This window comes from Rhinoraja longicauda, chromosome 2 (genome assembly GCF_053455715.1).
Source record: "Rhinoraja longicauda isolate Sanriku21f chromosome 2, sRhiLon1.1, whole genome shotgun sequence".
NCBI classification, from domain to species: Eukaryota; Metazoa; Chordata; class Chondrichthyes; order Rajiformes; family Arhynchobatidae; genus Rhinoraja; species Rhinoraja longicauda.
This window is the reverse complement of record NC_135954.1, coordinates 39,624,803-39,649,279: the sequence shown is the minus strand read 5'-3', so window position 1 is coordinate 39,649,279 and position 24,477 is coordinate 39,624,803. Positions and strand designations below refer to the sequence as shown.

The 24,477-nt window shown below is 39.5% G+C and overlaps 1 protein-coding gene across 1 annotated transcript in view; it reads left to right on the top strand.

Moving 5' to 3' along the window:
* Positions 1-24,477, top strand: part of kat2b (K(lysine) acetyltransferase 2B) — a 52,436-nt gene that overhangs the window by 13,787 nt on the left and 14,172 nt on the right. The window contains exons 4-15 of the mRNA XM_078422295.1: positions 338-427; positions 2,436-2,617; positions 9,031-9,222; positions 11,017-11,120; positions 12,003-12,140; positions 13,205-13,341; positions 13,916-14,124; positions 14,843-14,969; positions 17,830-17,940; positions 21,884-22,027; positions 23,645-23,759; positions 23,896-23,932. Of these exons, the coding sequence (XP_078278421.1) occupies positions 338-427; positions 2,436-2,617; positions 9,031-9,222; positions 11,017-11,120; positions 12,003-12,140; positions 13,205-13,341; positions 13,916-14,124; positions 14,843-14,969; positions 17,830-17,940; positions 21,884-22,027; positions 23,645-23,759; positions 23,896-23,932 (1,586 nt within the window). The remainder of the gene's footprint in view (positions 1-337; positions 428-2,435; positions 2,618-9,030; positions 9,223-11,016; positions 11,121-12,002; positions 12,141-13,204; positions 13,342-13,915; positions 14,125-14,842; positions 14,970-17,829; positions 17,941-21,883; positions 22,028-23,644; positions 23,760-23,895; positions 23,933-24,477) is intronic.

Here is a 24,477-nt window from a genome sequence, read left to right as displayed (position 1 = left end):
TATGCTTAACTCTGTACGCTGCAGAAGTAAACCTGCGATCTTCCAGTGCTGTAGGGATTGGCACCTCAGCACATGATCTATTTACTGACTGAATAGTGATATTTAAAAAAAGGGTTTATTTATTTTGTAAGGCTCTGCATTAATATTTTTTGATATTTGTGCCTTCTGTGGCTTCAAATGCCCTTCTTTTCCATTCTTGCTGTTATCTGGCCTTGATTATATTTTCTTGAATATTTCGCATTCCCTCTGATATTGAAGGGACTCAAAGTTTGAGGGTATCTTCTTTTGTGTATATTTTCTTTTCTGGATTCATGCCTCTTCTCAATTACATTTTCAGCTTTTGAGAAAATGTATTTTACAAATGGGAAACCCTCTGGTGGAAGGACCATTAGGAAGTCCACCTTTTGAGAAACCCAGTATTGAACAGGTAAAGAAAGAAGTTATTTACAAACTGCAGTCTGTGGCTCTAACTGTGCCCTTTGTATATTGGAAAGACAGCTTAGTTCTAAAACATGACTATTGAATTTTTTTCGGAAATGATAAATGGAAGAACCATTTCCCATTGAATTTTAATGCAAGAAAATGTTACTGAAGAGCACAATGGATGATTCTTTTGATCTTTATTTTCTTTTAATTGTCATTTAAACTTTTCTCTAATACCATTTGCTGATGAATTCCTCATGCATGCCTTGTTCCTCCTTACGATAGCATAAATGTGGCTGGTGTGGTCTGATGCAAAGATGTATGTGCAACCCTCGCATTCTTGTTAAGGAAGCCATCTCCCCACCTCTTTCTCAGGCCCAGAATACAAACGCAATTACCTGGTGCTGATTAAAAGAGGTGCACTAATGACCCTGGGGTGGTTTGTAGGTACAGCACTCTGAGGCTGGTCTCCCAGCCTGCCTCGCTGCCTACAATTAGTGCTAAACTCACAACCACAGGTGCTTTCTGTACATGTCCTGCTTTCCTCCAACGTTCCCAAGATGTACTGGTAAATTAGTTACTGCTAATTAGATGTTAATATAGATAAATGTCAAAATAATCAAAAGACAGTTTGATTATCAAATGCGTAAAATGAGAGAGACTTGGTTAGATGGGCTAATAAGGAGAGGGAGAATGGGACAGATAGAATTGCATCCTTGGGAGTCAGCATGCATTCATCCAAGTGTGTTGCAATATGAAAGAAAGAATAGATGCAGGTTGAATTTGGAGAATGTTAAGAGAATCAAGGTTAAGAAGGCCTACCCCTGTAGGCCATGTGGCCCACCCCTGTTTCAATTTATGATGTTACCTGTGAAGGAAAGTCCGTTGAGAAAACATTTCTTCACACAGAGAGTGGTGAGTCTGTGGAATTCTCTGCCACAGAAGGTAGTTGAGGCCAGTTCATTGGCTATATTTAAGAGGGAGTTAGATGTGGCCCTTTTTGCTAAAGGGATCAGGGGGAATGGAGAGAAGGCAGGTACAGGTTACTGAGCTGGATGATCAGCCATGATCATATTGAATGGCGGTGCTGGCTCGAAGGGCCGAATGGCCTACTCCTGCACCTATTTTCTATGCTTCTATGTTATGGCTGAACAGTGGAGATTAATGCAAAGATACTTTAAACCGTTAATAGAATTATTAAATTTGTGACCTTGTAAAGAATCCATGTCCTAACGTGGATAGATCATCAAATATAAATAACCCAAGAAAGTAAACAATATATACATTTTATAAACATGGAGCTATGGTATTTATTTGAGATGAGATCATTGTCTAAGCAGAAGTTGTTATGCGTGAAACACGTTGAGTTTCATTTTTAATTATATTGTTTTGCATTTTCTCACTTCCTTGTTCCTTAAGAGTCAGAAATTGCATAAAAATCATATTTGGACACAGTGATGGCTGAAGTCTCATGGTTCAGGAATTACTTATCACTTTCTCTCAGAGCTTTAAATTATACCGGTAGACACTCGAATATGAGCATCAGTGCACCATTCCATGCCTAGAGAGCACAGAGAAGCCTAGCGTAAGCAGCAGAGTGTGTCCCGCACCTCCCCAGCTATCCACTCACCTGCCCAGTCAAGCACCTCCAGCCTGGCCAGTGGGAAAATCTGCAATGACTACAGTGGCCTAATCAGTCACCCCAGAACCCATAGAATTGGAGTGGAAATATTCTAGAGGAGCACTTAAAAAGGGATAATAGTTTGTCTGAAGCATTTTTGGTGCTATTTTAGCGTGCAAGTGTGAGAACAACGTAGGTGACACACCTAGAAGTGTGCAGTGCCAGCATTCAAAGACCAATGTCTCTCCTCTATTATTGGTCGGTTGGTTTATTGTTGTTGAGTGTACAGAGGTATTTATGAAACACACCCACTGACATGTTTTAGCACTCAACATGTAATAATGAGCTTTTTCTTTTAACTTGCTATTTATGTTTTCTCATTTTTACCTAGGGAGTTACTAATTTTGTGCAGTATAAATTTAGTCACCTTCCACCAAAGGAAAGACAAACAATTTGTGAACTGTCCAACATGTTTTTGAACCGAATCAACTACTGGCAGTTGGAAACACCTTCACAAAGAAGACTTCGGGCACCAAATGATGATGGTGCTGGATACAAGGTTAATTATACAAGGTATAACTATCTACAGTAGGAGAAGGCATGTAGGTTCTTTCTGTAGTTGGGAGCCTTTAGTTGAAAAAACAGTTTTTTAATAATGTGATACAATAGATGTACTGAATGGAATCGGTTATTGATAGCTTTAGGGACTGTACCTGTAGTCAAAGGTTATGAGAGGGAGAGGAGCAAGGGCTGAATAATTACAAATTTCACTTGAACCCAGTCATTGAGATGTAAATTTCCACTATTTTAATGCTATGTGAAGTGAACCTCTTGAGGGTACAAATATGGAGTGATGTTTTAATTTGTATCTGTGACTATTTCGGTTTAGTTTATTGTCACGTGCACCGACGTATAGTGAAAAGCTTTTGTTGTGTGATATCCAGTCAGCGGAAAGACAATACATGATTACAATCGAGCCATTTACAATGTACAGATACATGATGAGGGAATAACGTTTAGTGCAAGGTAAAGCCAGCAAAGTCGATCAAGGATAATCCGAGGGTCAGTCATGAGGTAGATAATAGTTCAGGACTGCTCTCTGGTTGTGGTAGGATGATTCAGTTGTCTGATAACAGCTGGGAAGAAACTGTCCCCGTATCTGCGTTTTCACACTTCGAAACCTTTTGCCTGATGGGAAAGGGGAGAAGAGGGAGTGACCAGGGTGTAACTCGTCCTTGATTATGCTGCTGGTCTTGCTGAGGCTGCATGAGGTATAAATGGAGTAAATGGAAGGGAGGTTGGTTTGTGTGATGGTCTGGGCTGCGTCCACAATTTGCTGCAATTTCTTGCGGTCTTTGATGGAGCTGTTCCCAAATTGTTCTTGCTATGGAGGGCGTGCAGCGTAGGTTCACTAGGTTAATTCCCGGAATGGCGGGACTGTCGTATGTTGAAAGACTGGAGTGACTAGGCTTGTATACACTGGAATTTAGAAGGATGAGAGGGGATCTTATTGAAACATATAAGATTATTAAGGGATTGGACAGGTTAGAGGCAGGAAACATGTTCCCAATGTTGGAGGAGTCCAGAACCAGGGGCCACAGTTTAAGAATAAGGGGTAGGCCATTTAGAACGGAGATGAGGAAAAACCTTTTCAGTCAGAGAGTTGTAAATCTGTGGAATTCTCTGCCTCAGAAGGCAGTGGAGGCCAATTCTCTGGGTACTTTCAAAAGAGAGCTAGATAGAGCTCTTAAAGATAGCAGAGTCGGGGGGTATGGGGAGAAGGCAGGAACGGGGTACTGATTGTGAATGATCAGCCATGATCACATTGAATGGCGGTGCTTGCTCAAAAGGCCGAAAGGCCTCCTCCTGCACCTATTGTCTATTGTCAAACCAAGCTGTGTTGCATCCTGATAAAATGCTTTCTATGGTGCATCTGTTGGTGTTGGTGTTACTACTTGGTGTTACTAAAGGTTTTTAATAATTAAAGTCTGTGATATGGCTGTTTCTATGAACGGTTGAACACAGGGATGCTGGACTGTAATTCTTTTGCTCTTTGAAGAAAATGATGACTGTATGCAATATTCATTCTCAGTTGACTTGCATTTCCTGGCACTTCTCTGATTGATGCAGTTAATACCATTTCTGACATTGAACATGAACACCTTTTCTCTCTCAAAGGATGCTGCCGGACCCTGCTGAGTATATCCAACATTTTTTTGTTTTTATAGTGAAATAATACCTGTTCATTGAGATACTCGCCTTGTCAGGCAATACCTGTGGAAACAGAATTAATTTTTCATATTGCTGATTTATCTGACACATCTATTGAATCTCCAAATCTGAACAAAGAAAATAGTCAAAGTTCCAAAACAGAACCCTGAAACCTGGTTTCCAAAAAGATTCAAATCCCACCAGCAAAACAAAGATCAACCTGCATTTACATCAATGCAATTAGCAAACAAATGAAACAAACAATGTACTAACATTGATCCCTGCTGTTGGATTTCCACGTGGGCTTAAGTTGGTTTATTTATATAAAGAACAGATGGAGGCATTTGATAGATGCTTATAATTGGGTCTAAATCTATAAGCTCCAGTTAATGCTCACAACTTACTTAAGACTTGTTAGATATCCCAAAGGTGATAGGTTCTTTCAGTTCCCTATGTATAGATTGTTCATCATTTTGTACACCACAGTCTTAATCTCATTTGTTTCAAAAGAACCCTAACATGCTCAGTCTTTCTTCATAACTTTGTAACTTTAACTTTCACACCCTGCCAAGTAAGCTCCCTCTGTACATTTTTAAGTTCTATCCTTTCCTTCCTGTGATGTGGTAGCTTGATGTGTGCAGAGTACTCCTGTTGTGGTCTAATTGTGGTTTTATGACGTTTTAGCATGATCTTCTGTGCCTGCTTTCCATGCCTTTTGGTAATAAAGGCAAGTATTCCATTAGTCTCTGTTTCTCCACATTTCTCAGTATTTTTCCTTTATCATTTGCTATCTGTTCCCACTTTTTATTGACCCTCTCTAAACAGTCTCACGCTTCACTACAAGGAACTCTATGTGTACACTAACCCAATCCACTGATGCTTGCTGCTGCACTGAACTTTCTTCCTCACCACCAACCACACTGCCAATCTTGGTATCATCACCAAGCTTCTTATCAACACCAAACTTCTTCATTGCGACATCTGCATTGAGATCCAAGTTCTTAATATACATTATGGAATTTACTGTAAATTACCTACTTAAGGTCATAAGTGATAAGAGCAGAATTAGGCCCTTCGGCCCATCAAGTCTACCCGCTGTTCAATATTGGCTGATATATCTCTCCCTCCTAGCCCCATTCTCCCCATAACCCCTGACACCCATACTAATCGAGAATCTATCTATCTCTGGCTTTAAAATATCCTTTGACGGCCTCCGCAGCCTTCTGTGGCAATGATTTCCACTGATTCACCACCCTCTGATTAAAGAAATTCCTCCTCGTCTTCCTAAAGGAGCATCCTTTAATTCTGAGGCAATGACTTCTGGTCCAAGACTCTCCCATTGGTGGAAAAATCCTCTCCACACCCACTCTATCCAAGTCTTTCACTATTCTGTAAGTTTCAATGAGATTCCCCCCTCATCCCTCTAAACCACAGCGAGTACAGGCCCAGTGCCGTCGATGCTCATCACGTGTTAACCCTCTCATTCCTGTGATCATTCTTGTAAACCTCTGGACCCTCTCCAGACCCAGCACGTCCTTCCTCAGATATGGCTTCCAAAATTGCTCACAATACTCCAATTGCGGCCTGACCAGCACCTTATACAGCCTCAGCATTACATTCCTGGTTTTGGATTTTAGTCCTCTTGAAATAAATGCTAGCATTGGATTTGCCTTCCTTACTACCGATACTATACTTAGAACTATACTTGTGTCTTCCCCCTCAAGATATTGTTTTGGTCTTTAAATAAGATCTAATCTTTCCTTATTATCCCTTTTCCTTCCAAATATTGCTTTTTAAAACATTGTTTTTCTTTGATTTTAACTTGCAATATTTTTTCCTGCATGATCAATGCTGTCCTATGTTCCTATTTAATTTCAATCTTGCACTCTCTCTACCCCTAACCTGCTTCTACAGGTTTGAGCTCCTGGTATTTGTCACAATTATACGTAGCCACATGGGTAGCAGATAGTTTCCTAATGGCAATGTTGATATGTTCATGTAAACTAAATTTGTCTATGTCATCAAATATATTTGTTGATATTAGGTCTCTCTTTCTATTTAAATTTCTTAACTTGGATTAATCATATTGCCCTCTGTTGATCAGTGGCATTGTTATTTTTAGCAAGTATACAAACAGCATAGCTCAGTCAGGCAATCAATTAATACCAGCATAAACGCCACTTATAGCAACAGCAATTGAAGCAGAGCAAGTAATAATCTATGGTCTGCAAAATCTTTGGTTAAAACAGTTTTCTAACAGTATAGATAGACACAAAACACTGGAGTAACTCAGCGAGTCAGGCAGCATCTCAGGAGAAAAGGAATAGGTGACATTTCGGGTCGAGATCCTTCAGACCAGTACAGACAGAAAAGTAAAGTGTACTACTGACTGAGAATAATATAGATGGAAATTCAAATGATCTGCAGATATTTTCAAACCATACCCAAACTATCTGCAGGAACTCTTTTATACCCCTTGCCTTCGTCTGGAAGTTTCTTTTTTTGCACACTCATTGATCATAGATTTGGCTCAAAGTATTTGCATTTATTGTAGTCAATTGTTCTATCACACCTGCGTTGGCTGTTTCTAACTGTGATATTATTTTGTGTCTTCTTAACAACAGGGCTTTGCCTAATTATTGCAGTTGAAGGAGCCCTACTGTAGGAAAGAAATATAGAAGCAGGAGTACGCTAGTTGTCTCCTCTTTCCTGTAAACTGGCGGAAAGTATCAGCTTCACATCTATCCTCAATCCTTTTAAGAATTTTATGCACTTCATTGAGATACAAAATTCTTTGAATGCCAAACCCCTCTCAAGAAAGAAACTTGTTATCTTATGAAGGGAGGCCACAGTATGGTGACAGGAATGGGAAGCAGAACATTTGGTGCCATCTTTGTGCTTACTACCTTGTATTCACTTGCCTCCTGCAATGCCTTGTTGGGGTTGATGGGCATGTGAGAGAGAATAGCTTACAAATGAATTAAGTGAGGGCGAGGGATGAATCACACATTTTCACCAAAGAAAGAAAACGGAGAATGACAAAATGTTCAACTGCATTCATCCATCTCTCATGAGTGCTGCTTCAACATACCAGGAGTATGCTGGATGATTACTGTGCTTCATGTCAGCACTTCAATATACCCCCTGCACAGATGATACCTGTAATAATTTGAAGATGCCATCAGCTGGGGCCTAATTTGAAGTGTTATGTCTTCTTTGTGCATTATCAGAAAGACTTTGTTAAAAACAAAGTATCAAAAGACTTTGTTAAAATGTTGACAACTGGCTGCGAATAATAATAGTAGAATAATCTAACATTGTGATGAGCAGAACATTCCTCATTTTTTTCTGCAGTATTTTTGGGTGAGAAATTAGGAAGTGTAAATGGTATGAATGCGACCTTTTGCTCTTTACCAATCCTGCTAGTTTATCAAATGACATAGCCATAAGAATTATACAGCATAGAAATGGGCCCTTAGGCCTGTGACATCCATGCTGAACTTTTGCCTGCATTAGCTGTGTATCGTTCTGTGTCCTGCACATTCAAGTGCTTGTCTAAATGTCTCTTGAAAATAATGATGACATTTGGATTGTATCATACTGTTGGAAAGGAAATTCCTCAATGAGACTAAAATAAAACACTTGTTTATTTTGTCCATACTGTTGCATATCTTGGGCAGTCCATACCCAATGTTTACATTTGCAATCTTGAAATGATCCTCTACTGTAAAGATTAAAGGCCAAGAGGAATTTAACTGTGGGATTGATTGGACAATCCAGCCAAGTGGTGAGTATTCCATCATGCCCCTGACTTGTGCCTGGTAAAGGAAGTCATAAGGTCATAAGTGATAGGAGTAGAATTATGCCATTCGGCCCATCAAGTCTACTCTGCCATTGAATCATGGCTGTTCTATCTCTCTCTCCTAACCCCACACTCTTTGCCTTCTCCCCAAAACCCCTGATACCAGTACTAATCAAGAATCAATCTACATAGTATGACACTTGCTTCAGGCTCCTCTACCTCTGACCTGCACTTTGAGCTACAATATTAGTGTGGTCTGTCGGAATAAAAGGGTTTTTCCAAGAGGAAAGTAGTTGTAGCACTATTGCAACTACTGCAGCAAAAGAGGAATTTGGACAATGCAGAATCAAAAAATTGATCAGAACTAATGTTAAAAGTATAACATGTAGCCAGGAGAATGGAAACAAAACCTTAAATAATTGTTTGTATTGCATTTTGATCATAGGGCGAGGGATTCGACGATCTTTTAAAAAGTTAAATTGACAATTACTAACAGGATGACTAAATTATATTGACTAATGGGGTGGAGGCTATAATTCTGGATTTTTTTGAAAATGAATTCCAAACTAAAAAGAGAATCCTTTTGTCTGGATGAGGCTGAAATAATCTTACACACCTAGCAACTACTACTACACCAACAACTAGCAACTCTTGTATTTTACCACAAAGATTTCTTCAGCAGAGAACTTCTGCCCTCAGTTAATTACTAGCATACAGTACAAAACAGAGATTGTTGAGACCAGTATGCCAGTATCTGCCTACCATTTATCCACCAGAAATGCAGAAAGCAGTACGACATTTAGTTATAAGCAATTTATAAATCATCTGTATTAAAAATTAATTTGGGGAAAGATATCTAACTATTTCACCATTTTTAAATCGGTTTATGCTTTCACTATTAGTGAGTGGAAAAGTGAACATTTTATGTGGTACATACTCTCTGAACTTGACTGAGTCTGTTAATTCTTTTCAGATGGCTGTGTTATTGTAATGTACCACAGTTCTGTGATAGTCTTCCACGACATGAAACCACCCAGGTTTTTGGAAGAATATTGCTTCGCTCTGTTTTTACTGTCATGAGGCGGCAGTTACTGGAAAAATCCAGGCAAGAGAAAGATAAGCTACCTTTAGAGAAACAAACATTAATTCTAACACATTTTCCAAAGTAAGTATTTTTAAATTACTCGGTCTTGTTTTCTGAAAATCCTCCTTATCGATTATTTAATTTTCTGTATCTATTTGAATTAGAATCAATGGTAAGCATGCTTTTAGCAAATTGTTCCATTTAAATGATTCAGCTAAGAAACTTCTTAATACTAGTTTGTATACAATCTGATGAAGGATAGCATTTGCAACACTGAACTAGATTTATAAACACAAGTCATTTTGTGTTGACATTTGTGGATTTAGAGAACTCCAAAGTCTTCAAATAGCATCGAAGTACCTTTGAAATATAGTCTTTGCTGAAAATGAAACATTGTCCAAAAGTCATGGATTTGGAAACTTTTAAAGAAACTTAAATCTGACAGAGAAATTGGATTTGGAGTGGCTTATGCTTCTTTATGCCATTCAAAAATGCAAGATTACAAGGAAAACTATCAAGAAGAAAGTACACTCGTTTTGCCTTGAATGAAGTCAAGAAAAAGTACACCTCCATCCCATAAAACTTGCGGGTTTGTAAGTAAATTGGTGTGTGTAAATTACCCCTAGTATGTGAACTAATGTGAATGGGTGATCAATGGTTGGAGTGGACTGGGTGGGCAAAGGGCCTGTTTCCATGCTGTGTCTTTCAATCAGTGTAAGCAAGTGCACTTAACCAGAACATTGTGTTTGTGGTTTAGGCTGTTTACAGCAGTGGGCGATAAGTAGTTAGGCTACTGCTTTGGGAGGGCCATTGGCAGGTCTGGTGTGGTTCAAGAATGTGGCTCAGTGTCAAGGGCAATTGAGGGTGGGCGATAAATACTGTCCTTGCGTGCAATGACCACATTACAATTTATAAAGTGCAAATTAACATGTATAGTTACAGAAAAATTGTATAGTCCAAAGCCTTTCTGAAGTCAGTTGCCAATGGTGAGTGAGTGAAGAAGACATGAAATAACAAGAGGAGTGAGGCCAGAATAGATGTAAACAGAAAGATTAGGATTTTAAGTTTGAGGCTTAGAAGTAGGAAGTAGTGCTTCCATTAGTCTGAGTCTCTATTGATCATATTTATTGAAAGATCATTTAAAATACAGAAGCTTGACCTTGATTCTAAATTGGCTCCAAGCTGAATAAATTGACAGGGTATGACACCATTTAGGTTTGTGTGGAAATTTAGCCATATAGTAAAAGTGGGATTTAAATAATCCCACTCGAATTCTTTTAAGTGTTATTTTATTTAGATATTCAGATAAAGCTGGTACTTTTTAGAGCCTTCCAGATGCTGTGCTTGACATGTGACATCTCCTGTAGAATAATCATGGATGTTGGAAAACTCAGAACTATAGAGTTCCTATCATAACTAATAACTCATTGCAGATTCTAAGGACTCTTAAAGTTAAAGTTTAAAAGTTTTAAAAAACCCTAATTGTATAGGCTTTTCCATCTAATTTCAATTCTAATTCATGTGTCATCTGTTCCAAGGCCCTTATGGTGTGTAATTTAGTTTGTGATAATGACCGGATCCAGGAAGACCTCTTTCATTTCAAAACGATGAAATTAAATGTCTAAATTATCACTATTTATCATTATTTTATCACGTTAATCAAGAAAGGAAGTATCTTCATCTGTGGAGATATCTGCAGTCTACAATCTATCAACCTTCCCTTTTCACCAAAGATAATAACTGAAAAAAATAGAAAGGGTCAGATTAACAAATGGTATGGATATTGATTGCAAACTGTCAAATGGGAATTTATTTATCTATAAATATTAACATACTATAACAAAGGAAGTACCTCTGCATTATTTAATGTTACAGATTCCTTTCTATGTTGGAGGAAGAAGTATATTGCCACAACTCTCCGATATGGGATTCAGACTACATGATATCATCTGGTAACATCCAGATAGGAATGCAACCAGGTAACTGGTGGTCAAAAGTTCTTGAAAACTAATTCAGAAGTTAGAAAATGAGAAAGCATTTACAGGAAAGGAAAATTAGAAAGTTTTGTAAAGTATTTTGGGTGTTTGTTTTTAGCTCGGGTACATCTTGTTTGCTTTAGGGCATAGAACAGTGCAGTACAAGAACAGGTCCTATGTCTGTGATTATGATGTTGCCAGTTTAAACAAATCCCATCTGTCTGCACATCGTCCATATCCCTCCACTCCCTGCATGTTCACGTGACTGTGTAAGTGCCAGTTAAATGTTGCTATCTGATTCCACCACCTCCCCTGGCAGCATATGTCAGGCACCCACCATTTTCATTGTGTGTGATTTAAAATTAAAAAAAAGCATTGGCTTTGTAAATCTACTTTTAATCTTTCCATCATGGGAAAAGTACCTTATCTATGCCTCCCATAATTTTATGTATTTCTAAAAGTCTCCCCTTGGCCTCTGATGCTGCAAAGAAAATAATCCGTCTGTCCAACCTTTCCTTTTTGCTAATACTTTATAATCCAGGCAACATCCTGGTGAACCTCTTCTGAACCCTCTCCATAGTTTCCATATCCTTCCTGTAATGCCGTGACCAGACTACATACGACACTCCAAATGTGGCCTAACCAAAGTTTAATTCGACTGCAACATGACTTCCTGACATTTATACTCAATGCCCCGACTAATGAAGGTAAATATGCCTTATGTCCTCTTTACCCCTCTCTGTACTTTTCTAGTTTTATGACAAACACAGATAAGTTATAAAAGTTATACAAGTTCTGAGCAGATTATTGTACTAAACATGAGTGAGAATCATCAAAACATCCATTATTTAATTATGTTAGCTTTTCATGTGTTTGAAATTGTAGTTGCTCCCATGGTTGCAACCACCAAGACATTTGGGTACGGATCAAACCCAGCTTCTGGCAGCATTGATCAAACCAACTGTGGAAATTTAAGTCCTATCTGGAGGAAGAAAATGACTTCTGGCTCTGAGCAAATGTTCGGTAAGACAGTCTTTTGAAAACCGACTTCAATATTTTGTACAAATTACCATGGAGTACTGTTTGAGCATTTTGTATTCACATTGCTAGGAGTCTGCCAGTAAAGATTATTCTACCAATAATTTGTGCTTTGTGTGTAACTCATCAAACCCATTTTTATTACTAGCAGCTAACAACATGACTATTCTCTGGCTTCCACTTGGGTAACATTTTCATGAATTAAAAACGGATTCAGCCTTTGACACCAGTACCATTAATCCTGGCTGATAGTATTTTTTCATTGAGACAAGGAACTGCAGATGTTGGTTTACAAAAAAACCCCAATATGCTGAAGTAACTCTGCAGGTCAGGCAGCATCTCTGGAGAACATGGATAGACAATGTTTCGGGTCAGGATGCTCCTTTAGACCATCAAGGAAGTCTAGCAATACAGTGTATCTGACCGTAGTTGCATTGCAGAAGAGGGTAGATAAGTAAAAGGAGGATCAACTCAGTTACATTACCCAACTCTAAACCTGTGAATGGGTTATCTACTTAGTTATATATTCAGCTGTCAAGAAAGAAGTATTGGAAGAGATTGCCTAATTAGTGTCTTCCATTATTTCCCAGTCTCTTGCATATCTAGGCTTTGAATTCACTGTACTCTTGTAAGGTTGGATAAATAACAACATTGGCATATGTAGATCTGATTTATATTTAGCATTTAATTTTACAATATTGGCTGTTTCGACAAGAGGAATTACTGGGGAAAAACCTTTTCTTTCTTTTGAATTGTCATTTTGTGCTTTCTACTGGTTGACATAAAGTGGTGTTTGCAGAGGTCTAGGGATGGAGCACCTGCTCCCATTTTATCTCTACAGTCCATCAGTGGGTAGAAAATTAACATTCATACCATTGTAAAAGAGGGTGAAATATTTATCCAACCCTCCCTCCCCGATCTCCAAATTTCGGAATTAATGTTCTGGTAATTTGTTACCTTGATTATATTTATCATTTATTGGAAAAATATTTCTGGGTTTTCTATTAAGATCAATAGAATTTCTGACCAAATTGACTTTTTTTCAAAAGGAGAAAAGAGAAAAATGACAGAATCTTATAATATGGATGATGCAAAAAGACTAAGAGTTTTGGGGGATATCCCTCTGGAGCTGGTGAATGAAGTAATGTCAACTATCACAGATCCAGCTGCTATGTTAGGTCCAGAGGTACGTGCGTCTCAACCTATTTGTATGAATTCTTGCTGGGAGCTGCATGACCTGTAGTTCATCATCACTACGTTGTTATTTTGTTAAGTCAGTTTATTTAAAAGAAAATATTTATGTCAATTTCCCTTTTAACCTTCTCTGTCAGTATTCATAAAATGATTAATCGATTGAATTTTTCAAAAAAGTGACTACATCATGAATTGTAGGATGGCCAGAGACATGGCTGAAGGAATTTAATCCTGAAAAAAATGTAAGTTGATGTATTTTGGGAGGACTAATAAGGGTAGGATATAAACAAAGAATGATGGACCCTAAGGAGTACTGAGGAGTACATGGGGTCCTTCATTTATATGTCCAAGGATTCCGAAGATAGCAGAACAGGTTGATAATTATGTCGTTTTAAGCTTGAGATTTTGGCCTGTATATGCCATAATAAAAATATAATTTCTAATTTAGTTATGACTTTGCTTTTGTTCTATATGATCTAGTGAAGTGATGCTCTATTTTACTGAAGTAAAAAATTGACTTTTATTAGATTGTAATGTATCGTAACTAGTGTTCTGTCCTTCACAAGACCAGCTTGCTATCTGCACACGCAGCCAGAGATGAGGCGGCAAGGCTTGAAGAAAGAAGAGGTGTTATCGAGTTCCATGTTGTAGGAAACTCTCTGACCCAAAAACCAAACAAAAAAATGATGATGTGGCTAGTAGGACTGCAGAATGTGTTTTCCCATCAGTTACCAAGGATGCCGAAGGAATACATCACCCGGCTTGTCTTTGACCCGTGAGTTCCAGTTTTCTCCATGGCTTACAACTGATGCTAACTGTTGCGAATGCGGTGAGTGAGTAATAGTCCAATGCCCATTTAGAGCATTGAAGCAAGGTTTAGTTTTTATTCTGTGCACAAATGCCCAAAGTGTGTGTGTTAGGACTGGCAATTCCCAGCAGTGCACCCACAGTCACACACAAACCTCGCCTTAAGCTTTTCCTCTAACTCTACTCACCATTGTGCAGTGAAGCGTTCGTGTGAGGAGAAAATTGCAGGGGGGGGGGGGATAGTGGCCAGAATGTTGAAGGGAAGAAGTCGAAAAGGTGAATGAAAGATGGGATTGGGGAGGGAGATGATCAGAGGGGATACTCAGAGGGTGGAGAAGAATTTGGTGATCAAGGTAGAAGATTGTAGGGTGGGCAGAAAGGACTAGATGGTTTGGAGAAAAGATTTGTGGGGAGGGAGGAGGCTGTGTTGTTCTATTGATGCTGGGGGAGGGAGGGAGTTGGCCAGGGTGAGAGGTACCGGGGTGTTCATGGCTATCCCTGAAACTAACACTTTACTTTTGTCTGATCAGCATCTGGATCTTCAGAAATAAGTATCAGAACAGAGAAAAAAAAAAGCCTTGCAACTTGATCACTTGCTGTGAGGAATATTGGCAAATCATAAAGGCTGTAAAACGATTGAGTTGACTGATGTTTAATTCCGACATTATTTGGTTATATGTTTGCAGGAAACACAAGACCCTTGCTTTGATCAAGGATGGTCGTGTGATTGGTGGTATCTGTTTCCGGATGTTTGCAACACAGGGTTTTACAGAGATTGTGTTCTGTGCTGTAACCTCAAATGAACAAGTTAAGGTAGGTATGAATATTAAAAATAACTATTTTGTTTATCAATGAACAAAAAATTAAAATAAATGGTCTCTTCTGTCTAAAATATTTTAAAATAGTCGAGATCTGGGACTATATAATTCCAGTTTGATTGTGGCCTTGCTCTGGCAATGGACAGTGAAGTCACATGCAAATTGGAGAAACAGTACCTCATATTTTACTTAGCTAGCTTGCAAACCAACAGAATTCTCCAATTGAATTCTCCAATTTCAAGTAATAACCCCACAATCCCCTACCTTTCCCATGCTGCTCCCACCATCCCCCAACCCCAGTCACCCAGCATGAGACCAGAAATTGGACCTTGCTTGAATGGTTGGGTCAAGATCTGACGTTACAAACTGAGCAACCAAGGGTGCAGACCACTGTAATTATGCAACATCAAATTCATGAGCCCCATTCTTCACTGACGAACCTTGAAAAGGGAAGTTCCCTTCATTGTAAACTGATCTCCCATACCCAATTTCCCTTTTACCCCCCTCTTTCCCCTCCCCTCTGTCCCTTTCCACCCAAACCCCTCCCTCCAGCTATACATTTTGCTCCTCTCCTTAGCTAATGCCCTTTTTTCTCCTCCTTTTGACCTCTAGCCTTTGTCTCTTATTTCACTCATTTGCCAATCAATCCCTCCTCACCTGTATCCATCAATCAATTGTCAGACTTTGTCTGCCCCATCTCTCTTTTCCAGCTTCCCCCCATCCCCAACTATTCCATGTCTGAAGAAGGCTTCTGACCTGAAACCTTGTTTGTCCATTCCCTCCACAGATGCTCCTTTACCCACTGAGTTCCTCCAGCACTTTGTGTTTTGATCATACAATTCATGCTTTTTTTAAATCAATGCCCACAGATTTGTTGCAGTATAAAAGGTCAGTTGACTCTTTGAGCCCATGCCACCTTCCTCTTGGTAATATAGTTTTAAATCTAAAAAGATGTCCACTCGTATGCATGCATTGAAATCCGATTGGCATGGGTTTGGCTATTAATTTAAGTTAGTAACATCTCTTCATAGTACAATAGACAGATGTGGTCCCAACACAGACCTTGCACAAGCACAGTAGTCATATTTTGACAATTAGAATACCTGCCCTCTTTACCTTCCCTGCGTCCTGTCGTGGAACCATTTTCCAATCATAAGGTCATAAGGAATAGGGGGAATCGGATCAATAATTTGCCTTCAATCAACATATAAACTTTCCAGAAGGGGCCATTAGTAAGTATTTGAAAGCAAGAAGCAAGGATAATCTGCCCCAGTCCACCCACTCCCATTCAAGACAAAGAGTGGTGAGACAAGCGTACTCTCTCATGCCACTAAAGATGCAATCAGCTCATTTTGCAGAGACCAGAAATTGGACCTTACTTGAATGGTTGGGTCAAGATCTGACGTTACAAACTGAGCAATCAGTGGTGCTGCAAACAGGGGTGCAGACCACTGTAATTATGCAACATCAAATTCATGAGCCACATTCTTCACTGACCGAACCTTGATAGGCATCTTTAAAATTGAAATATGGAAATATTAAATTATTTCTGTTGTAAAGAGAATGGCAGGCAATGATTAATGGGGTGCCACAAGGCCCAGTGCTGGGACCCCAGTTATTTATAATACATATTAACGATTTAGACGAGGGAATTAAATGTGACATCTCCAAGTTTGCAGATGAAACAAAGCTGGGTGGCAGTGTGAGCTGCAATGAGGATGCTATGAGGCTGCAGGGTGGATAGGTTGAGTGAGTGGGCAGATGCAGTATAATGTAGATAAATGTGAGGTTATCCACTTTGGTGGCAAGAACAGGAAGGCAGATTATTATCTGAAGTGAGTCAGGCAGCATCTCTGGAGAGAAGGAATGGGTGACGTTTCAGGGTTGAGACCCTTAAGAAGGGTCCAGCATTTTGTGTCTACCTTCGATTTAAACCAGCATCTGTAGTTCTTTCCTACACATTGTCTGAATGGTGTCAGATTAGGAAAAGGGGAGGTGCAACGAGACCTGGGTGTGCTTTTACATCAGTCAGTGGAAGTAAGCATGCAGGTACAGCAGGCAATGAAAGCTAATGGCATGTTGGCCTTCATTGAGAGAGGATTTGAGTTTCGGAGCAAGGAGGTCCTACTGCAGTTGTACAGGGCCCTGATGAGACTGCATCTGGAGTATTGTGTGCAATTTTGGTCTCCTAATTTGAGGACGGACATTATTGCTATTGAGAGAGTGCAGCGTAGGTTCACCAGGTTAATTCCCAGGATGGCGGGACTGACATGATGAAAGAATGGATCGACTGGGCTTGTATTCACTGGAATTTAGAAGGATGAGAGGGGATCTTATGGAAACATTAAATTCTTAATGGATTGAACAGGCTAGATGCAGGAAAAATATTCCCGATGTTGGGGGAGTCCAGAACCAGGGGTCACAGTTTAAGAATAAGGGGTAGACCATTTAGGACTGAGATGAGGAAAAACATTTTCACCCAGAGTTGTGAATCTGGAATTCTCTGCCACAGAAGGCAGTGGAGGCCAATTCACTGGATGTTTTCAAGAGAGAGTTAGATTTAGCTCTTGGGGCTAAAGGAATCGAGGGATATGGGGGAAAAAACAGGTACGGGGTACTGATTTGAGATGATCAACCATGATCATATTGAATGGCGGTTCTGGCTTGAAGGGCCGAATGGTCTACTCCTGCACCTATTTTCTATGTTCCATGTTTCTATGTAACTATGAGTTGTGTTTCAGTGCACAGGAAGTTCAATGGAAATGTCAATTAATGTTTAAATAAATAAATTATTAATGTCACCTCAAGGATAGAATGTAGTTCCTTACCAAATGGTCAAATATTTGTTTCTGCAGGGTTATGGGACCCATCTAATGAATCACCTCAAGGAATATCACATCAAACATAACATTTTAAACTTTCTCACTTACGCAGATGAATATGCAATTGGCTATTTCAAAAAACAGGTAGGTACCTTTGTGGTCTTTATATTCTTAGGGGATCTTGGAAGTACTGTGTACTACAAATCTTCAGTGATCACCGATGCAAAACCTAAATTGCAGGTTTCATAATTTTTTTTAATAGATTTTCATGCAGTTAGTGCAGTTCCCAGACTTTCTCATATGTATTTTGCAATATCATTAATTAAAATGACAATTGCATATCAATGTCTCATGTAAGTTATGAAGTGAAACATTCTCAGCAAATTTAATGAAACTGTGTAACTGAGGTGAACTTAACATCTGTTTCTTGCTTGGATTCTTTCTCGGGTCTTAACCCTAAAAGCAAGTGGGATCCTGCTAATGCATGTGAAATCATTACTGTTGGGCCAGGAGAGCAGACATGCTATTCCCGAGTTCCACTGAAATATTGTAGATTAGGAATCTTTCCCATGCCCCCTCAAACACCGATCCACTAACATGCCAACTTCCCACGTTTTTAATTAATGTGGCTGTACCTGTCAAATTACTGATTAAGATTCATGTCTCACAATATTTTGGTAGTTTAGTAGTTTTTTGGTAGTTTAGTGGAATGAAGTTCCCATGTGGAATATTTCACCTGTCACGAACATGGTCAGGTGGTCGGGCTGTCAAAATGACCCCGGTCTTCCAATGACAACAGGTTTTGGTGTTCTGCCTTTGGACCACTTGGGCCATGCCAGGAATTAACATCCAGCATTTTGTATGATTACCATTCAGAAATATAAAGTAACATGTCGTATCAGTGCAGCTATTTCGATGAACAGAAACCGCAAATCACAAGGTGCCATTCATATAACATAGCAAAATGCCTCTATATGGTTTAGAGGAGCATTATGAAGTAAAGGCTGGCACTAAAGTAGAAAGAAAATTATGAGGCTAGATAACCACAAGGTTAGGCAAAAAGGTTCCGGTGAAGAAGTGACTCCGTGTCCTCTGAGAGATGAAAGAAGGCAATTCCAGGTCATGGGCCTTGTCCAACAGTAAAACCATTACAGTTAGAGACGATCATGACACCTGTATTGGAGCAACACAAATACTTTGGTGGTTGGAGGATGTTAGAGAGATGAGGCCTTGAGAGCACAGAGGGAATTCAAATCAAGAAAAATAACTTTTAAATTGACATAGACACTGAAGTGGAAAAGAGAATATGAGGGTAGGTTATTATCACCATAAAATAGAATCTTGCTTAACTGTGATTGGTGAATGGAATAATGTAGGCGAGGACACCAGCTGTTTGTTTGGCTTCAAGGTCATAGAGTAAAGCAAGTCATGCCAGTCAAGTGATGTGGAAATGTATTCCAAGGTTAACCTCCGACATGACATGAACGACGAAGAGTGCGATCAATACTGACATTTGCCAGAGAGAGAGATGAACTCAGTATCCCAGGAGCAGAGTTTGTGATTGGCACGAAAAGCAACAGCTTTGGTCTTTCCAAACTTAATACATTTCTGGTTGTTAAGACAGACAAGTAGCCTGACATCTTAAGAGACTGAAGGGGAAGATGAAACGCAGCAACTTGGAGCAGAATTCGTTCATCTGGCCCTTTGAGCCAGCTTTGCCATTCAGGATAATCATGGCTGATCTCAATACCACTTTACCATCCCCGTACACTAACACTCTCCTACACACTAGGGACAATTTACAATCTTTACCAAAGCCAATTAACCTACAAACCTACAAATCTGAAGAAGGGTCTCGACCCGAAACGTCACCCATTCCTTCTCTCCAGAGATGCTGCCTGTCCCGCTGAGTTACTCCAGCATTTTGTGTCAACCTACAAACCTGTATAATGTTTGGAGTGTGGAAGGAAACCAGAGCACCCAGGAAAATCTATGTGGTCACAGGGAGAACGTACCAACTCCGTACAGGCAGCACCATAGTCAGGATCAAACCTGGGTGTCTGGTGCTGCAAGGCAGCAACTCTACCACTGTGCCACCGTGCAGGATAACTTGCTTCCTCTCCAATTCTGTAGGGTCTGACAAGGCCATTTTGGAATAGTAGACTCTGCCACACTTGGCCAGGAATTGCTGACGGGAAGGGCATGTGTGTAGCTTGGGAACTGGTTCACACCATCAGCCATTTTCACTGGACTTTTGATTGCTCCATTCAATCTCAAATATGTTCTCATTTTGTGCAGTCACAGTCAGGGAGTCCCAAAGTTTGCTGGCTTTGCGACAATTTTGTTCAAGAAGGATTTGAAAAAATCCTTAACCCAATTTCTCTATCTACTTGGTAATCTCTTGCCGTGATGGAGCTCAGAAATGAGTGTCCATTTCGAGAGCAAGGTGCCAGGCATATGAATAATGTAGTCCACCTGATGTAGCTCACAGCCTTGGTGCTGGTAATGTTGATGTGGGAGAGGATATTGACATTAGTTCATATCTGCCTGTAGAAGTGGTGGCTCCCCAGTACTTTGAGGTTCCTGCTTTAGTTATTGCATGATCCAGAAACATGGAGGAGGGAGGAATCACTGCTGTTTGATAGATAATTCGTTTTTTTGTTGATTTTAAGTTTGCTGAGATGATTTTTTTTTAAACCAAAGGCTAGCATAGTGATGGATTTGATTATCGATGCCTGCATTTATTGAGAGCTGATTCCTGAGCTATGAGAAATGGTTCACATTTTCCAGATTCTTGTCATGAACTTCTAATGCTGGAGGGTAGCAGAGGTAGGTCGGTGGAGAATCTGTGTTGTTTGGATGTAAACCATGAGGCCCATCTTCTTGTATGCTTCGTTAACTTGGATCTCAGCCTGCAAACATGCACATGCAAAGATTGTCTACATACAGTAAGTAGCTTGATGACTGGAGTTGGGATGATGTTGGTTCTGGATTGGAACATCTCGGGGTTCTGTAGAGTAGCTCCATTTAATCAGGAAGCTTGTTGGAGGTGAGGTGCAGCAGTGCATTAAGCAAGATTGAGCAAAGTATTGGGACAATGAAGCAGCCTTGTGTGACACCAGTCTGCACTCAGATTATACATTAATGTATTTAGTACCAAAAGTCAATACCGATTAAAGCTTCACTGCTTTGTATAACAATTGATTGTGATTCTGTTAGAAAAACAGGAAATTACTGAAATATCCAGTGGGTCAGGCAGCATTAGAATGAACATTAAGTTAGCCAGAACTTGAAATGTTAGCACCTTTTTCTCCCACAGATGCTGTCTGAGTTTTTTCTAGGTGTATTTGTTTCTATCTAGATTTACAAAATCTGCAGGAATTTGCTTTTCCATTATTAATCATGTGGTATTGACTGAAGAGAAATTTACTTTCTACTTTCAGTGTGATTCTCAAAACTAAATATGCTGCACTTTCATTATATTCAATGGGCTATTTTTATTTTAAAAAATGGACCTGCTGATTAACTGTTGCAGGCTGCATGTGCTTCACTGGGCATCATTGTTAATCACCACTTATGAATGAGGCAAATGGCAGCTTGCAAAATTCTCAGGAGAGAAGGAATGGGTGACGTTTCGGGTCGAGACCCTTCTTCAGACTGAAGAAGGGTCTCGACCCGAAACGTCACCCTTCTCTCCTGAGATGCTGCCTGACCTGCTGAGTTACTCCAGCATTTGTGAATAAATACCTTTGATATCCTCTAATTGTTTAGGACAGGTAAATCTTACTGTCTGGTTACATTTTGTAAATGATACTTATCAATTAAATAACTGCAACTAAAGTCCAACCAATTTAATTATTTTGTATCTGAGCAACTGGTCTTTCCTGTAAATAATTTACAGAATGTGTTGATGGGTATACGCTCAAGGAAAGGTTAAACTATTAAATGTGATTTTGTTTTTGAGAATTCATTTTCTAAATAACTTTGTGCATTGAATGCAAAAGGGCTTTTGGGAATTTATTTTATATTTAACTTCAAACGTAAAATGCAAAAAGAGAAACAAAAAAGAGATTCTGTATTCTTTCAGGGATTCTCAAAGGATATAAAAGTTCCAAAGGTGAGGTATGTTGGATACATTAAGGACTATGAAGGAGCGACTCTGATGGGGTGTGAGCTCAATCCACGGATCCCATACACTGAATTCTCTGTGATCATAAAGAAGCAGAAAGAGGTGAATGCTTGCTTTACTGTGCTGATGTTTTATTTTCTACCATTTCCTCAACTGTGCCTAAGGTTGGAAGTCAAGCTGTCAAGTTTACTTCCAGGATATGAAACTGTATTTATGCAAAAAATGAAATTAGTTCTAATTAGTATTGCTGTACTAGGGGAAGTGTAATATTCATTGGATTAAATTCAAGTCGGAATAACAAATATTGCTTTTTTTTGTATTAGATTCTTTGACCAAAAATGTTTAAATGCAGGTGACTGACGGACTATATTTCCCAATAATGTTGTATGAACCACCGTTCTATGTACCCAATACAATATTATTTTTTCCCTGTAAAGGCACTGATTCCTTTTTGTCCAGTTTCTATCTCATCTTCCCATAGACCCCGTCTCCTGCGGCTTCTGAAATATCCTTTGTTCTCAAAAAGGTGTTCCCTTCAGAGATCTTAATCATGTATGTCTGACTTTTTGTTTCTAAATCCTTCACTTTCACACCAATGACGTTCCCTACCTCCACCCCCAGTAATATTCTTGACTATATTCCACCAGCACCGAGACATTGTCAGATATCTTTGGCATTTCCCTGCAGTTTGAATCGTGGCCAAAACAATTCGATCACTTAGTCTGAAAAAGGGTGCTGACCCCAAAAAACTGCCTGACCTGCTGAGTTTCGCCAAAACTTTGTTTTATTCAAGACTCCAGCATCTGCAGTTCCTGTGTCTTGACAAACATTTACTTTCCTCTTGGTGACTAGTATTTCTTATTGTCTCTTTTCCTATCATTTTCCTATGCCACCCCCCAATTTAGCATGTATTCCAAAAAAATACAGCACCCATCGCATTGGCTTGACTTTCATACTTACAGAATCAATAGACAATAGACTATAGGTGCAGGAGTAGGCCATTCGGTCCTTCAAGCCAGCACTGCCATTCAATGTGATCATGGCTGATCATTCTCAATCAGCACCCCATTCCTGCTTTCTCCCCATACCCCCTAACTCCGCTATCCTTAAGAGCTCTATCTAGCTCTCTCTTGAATGCATTCAGAGAATTGGCCTCCACTGCCTTTTGAGGCAGAGAATTCCACAGATCCACAGCTCTCTGACTGAAAAAGTTTTTCCTCATCTCCGTTCTAAATGGCCTACTTCTTATTCTTAAACTGTGGCCCCTTGTTCTGGACTCCCCCAACATTGGGAACATGTTTCTTGCCTCTAGCATGTCCAACCCCTTAATAATCTTATATGTTTCGATAAGATCCCCTCTCATCCTTCTAAATTCCAGTGTATACAAGCCTAGTCGCTCCAGTCTGTCAACATATGACAGTCCCGCCATTCCGGGAATTAACCTAGTAAACCTATGCTGCATGCCCTCAATAGCAAGAATATCCTTCCTCAAATTTGGAGACCAAAACTGCACACAGTACTCCAGGTGCGGTCTCACTAGGGCCCTATCTGTACCTGCTGATATTATCCTGTGGACCTTCTGATATTGTCAGCAGTTTCTTTTTATTTTATGACTGTTGAATGTTTTCCTTAATCTGTTCTGTGTAGCACAGTGATTGAAGAATTTGTTTTTGTTTTCTTTTTTATCCCTAATTATTGCATACTTTCCTTTTCCTTAAGATCATTAAAAAGTTGATAGAAAGAAAACAAGCACAGATCCGAAAGGTGTACCCAGGACTCTCCTGCTTTAAAGAAGGGGTGCGCCAAATTCCCATTGAAAGTATACCTGGAATAAGTAAGCAGCCTTGTACAGGTTTTCAATATTTTGGCCATTCTTTATAATGAAACCTGAATATGTTACCCGATACCAATTTTTAAATTGAACATGATTTTAGTGGACAAGAGCTGAATGTGATTTAATTTATCAACAGAGGAATCTGGTTGGAAACCTAGCGGAAAAGAAAGAAGGTAAGTCTGTTTAAAAGAAAAATGTGACTGTGCAGCAAGTGAGCTTTAAAATAGATTGGGCAAAGGATGAAATAAAATGTCCTTTGTTGACCACCAGTCAGTGCAAAGCCAATTTCTTTGTGTCTATATGTATTGTTTTTTATGTCAACCACTCTTCGGTCCAGTCAGTCACTTAACTAAACTATGAGACACTGTAAAAACCTGGTGTTCTGTTCACCCAAACGTTGACTTTAAACTTAATATATTATCTATAGCCACTGGCACAAGACTCCAAGAACAAGTCGGAGGATGAGTATTCTGTACTGTCTGTATACTGCACTGTACTGTCAGTGAATGCTTCACTGCCTGGCTCTGTTTAAAGCCTTCCTATTAGAAAGGCTCAAGGCAGGAGAGTGATAGAAGACTTTCTACTTGCTCTGTTGGCTGTAACTGCAGCAGTAGATTTTAAACTGATACCCAATAGGATAAAGCAGTTTGCTTAAACAGCACCCATCCACCACACCACAAAAGTGATGTGTGCTTTCATTACCTTGAACTGCAGCAAG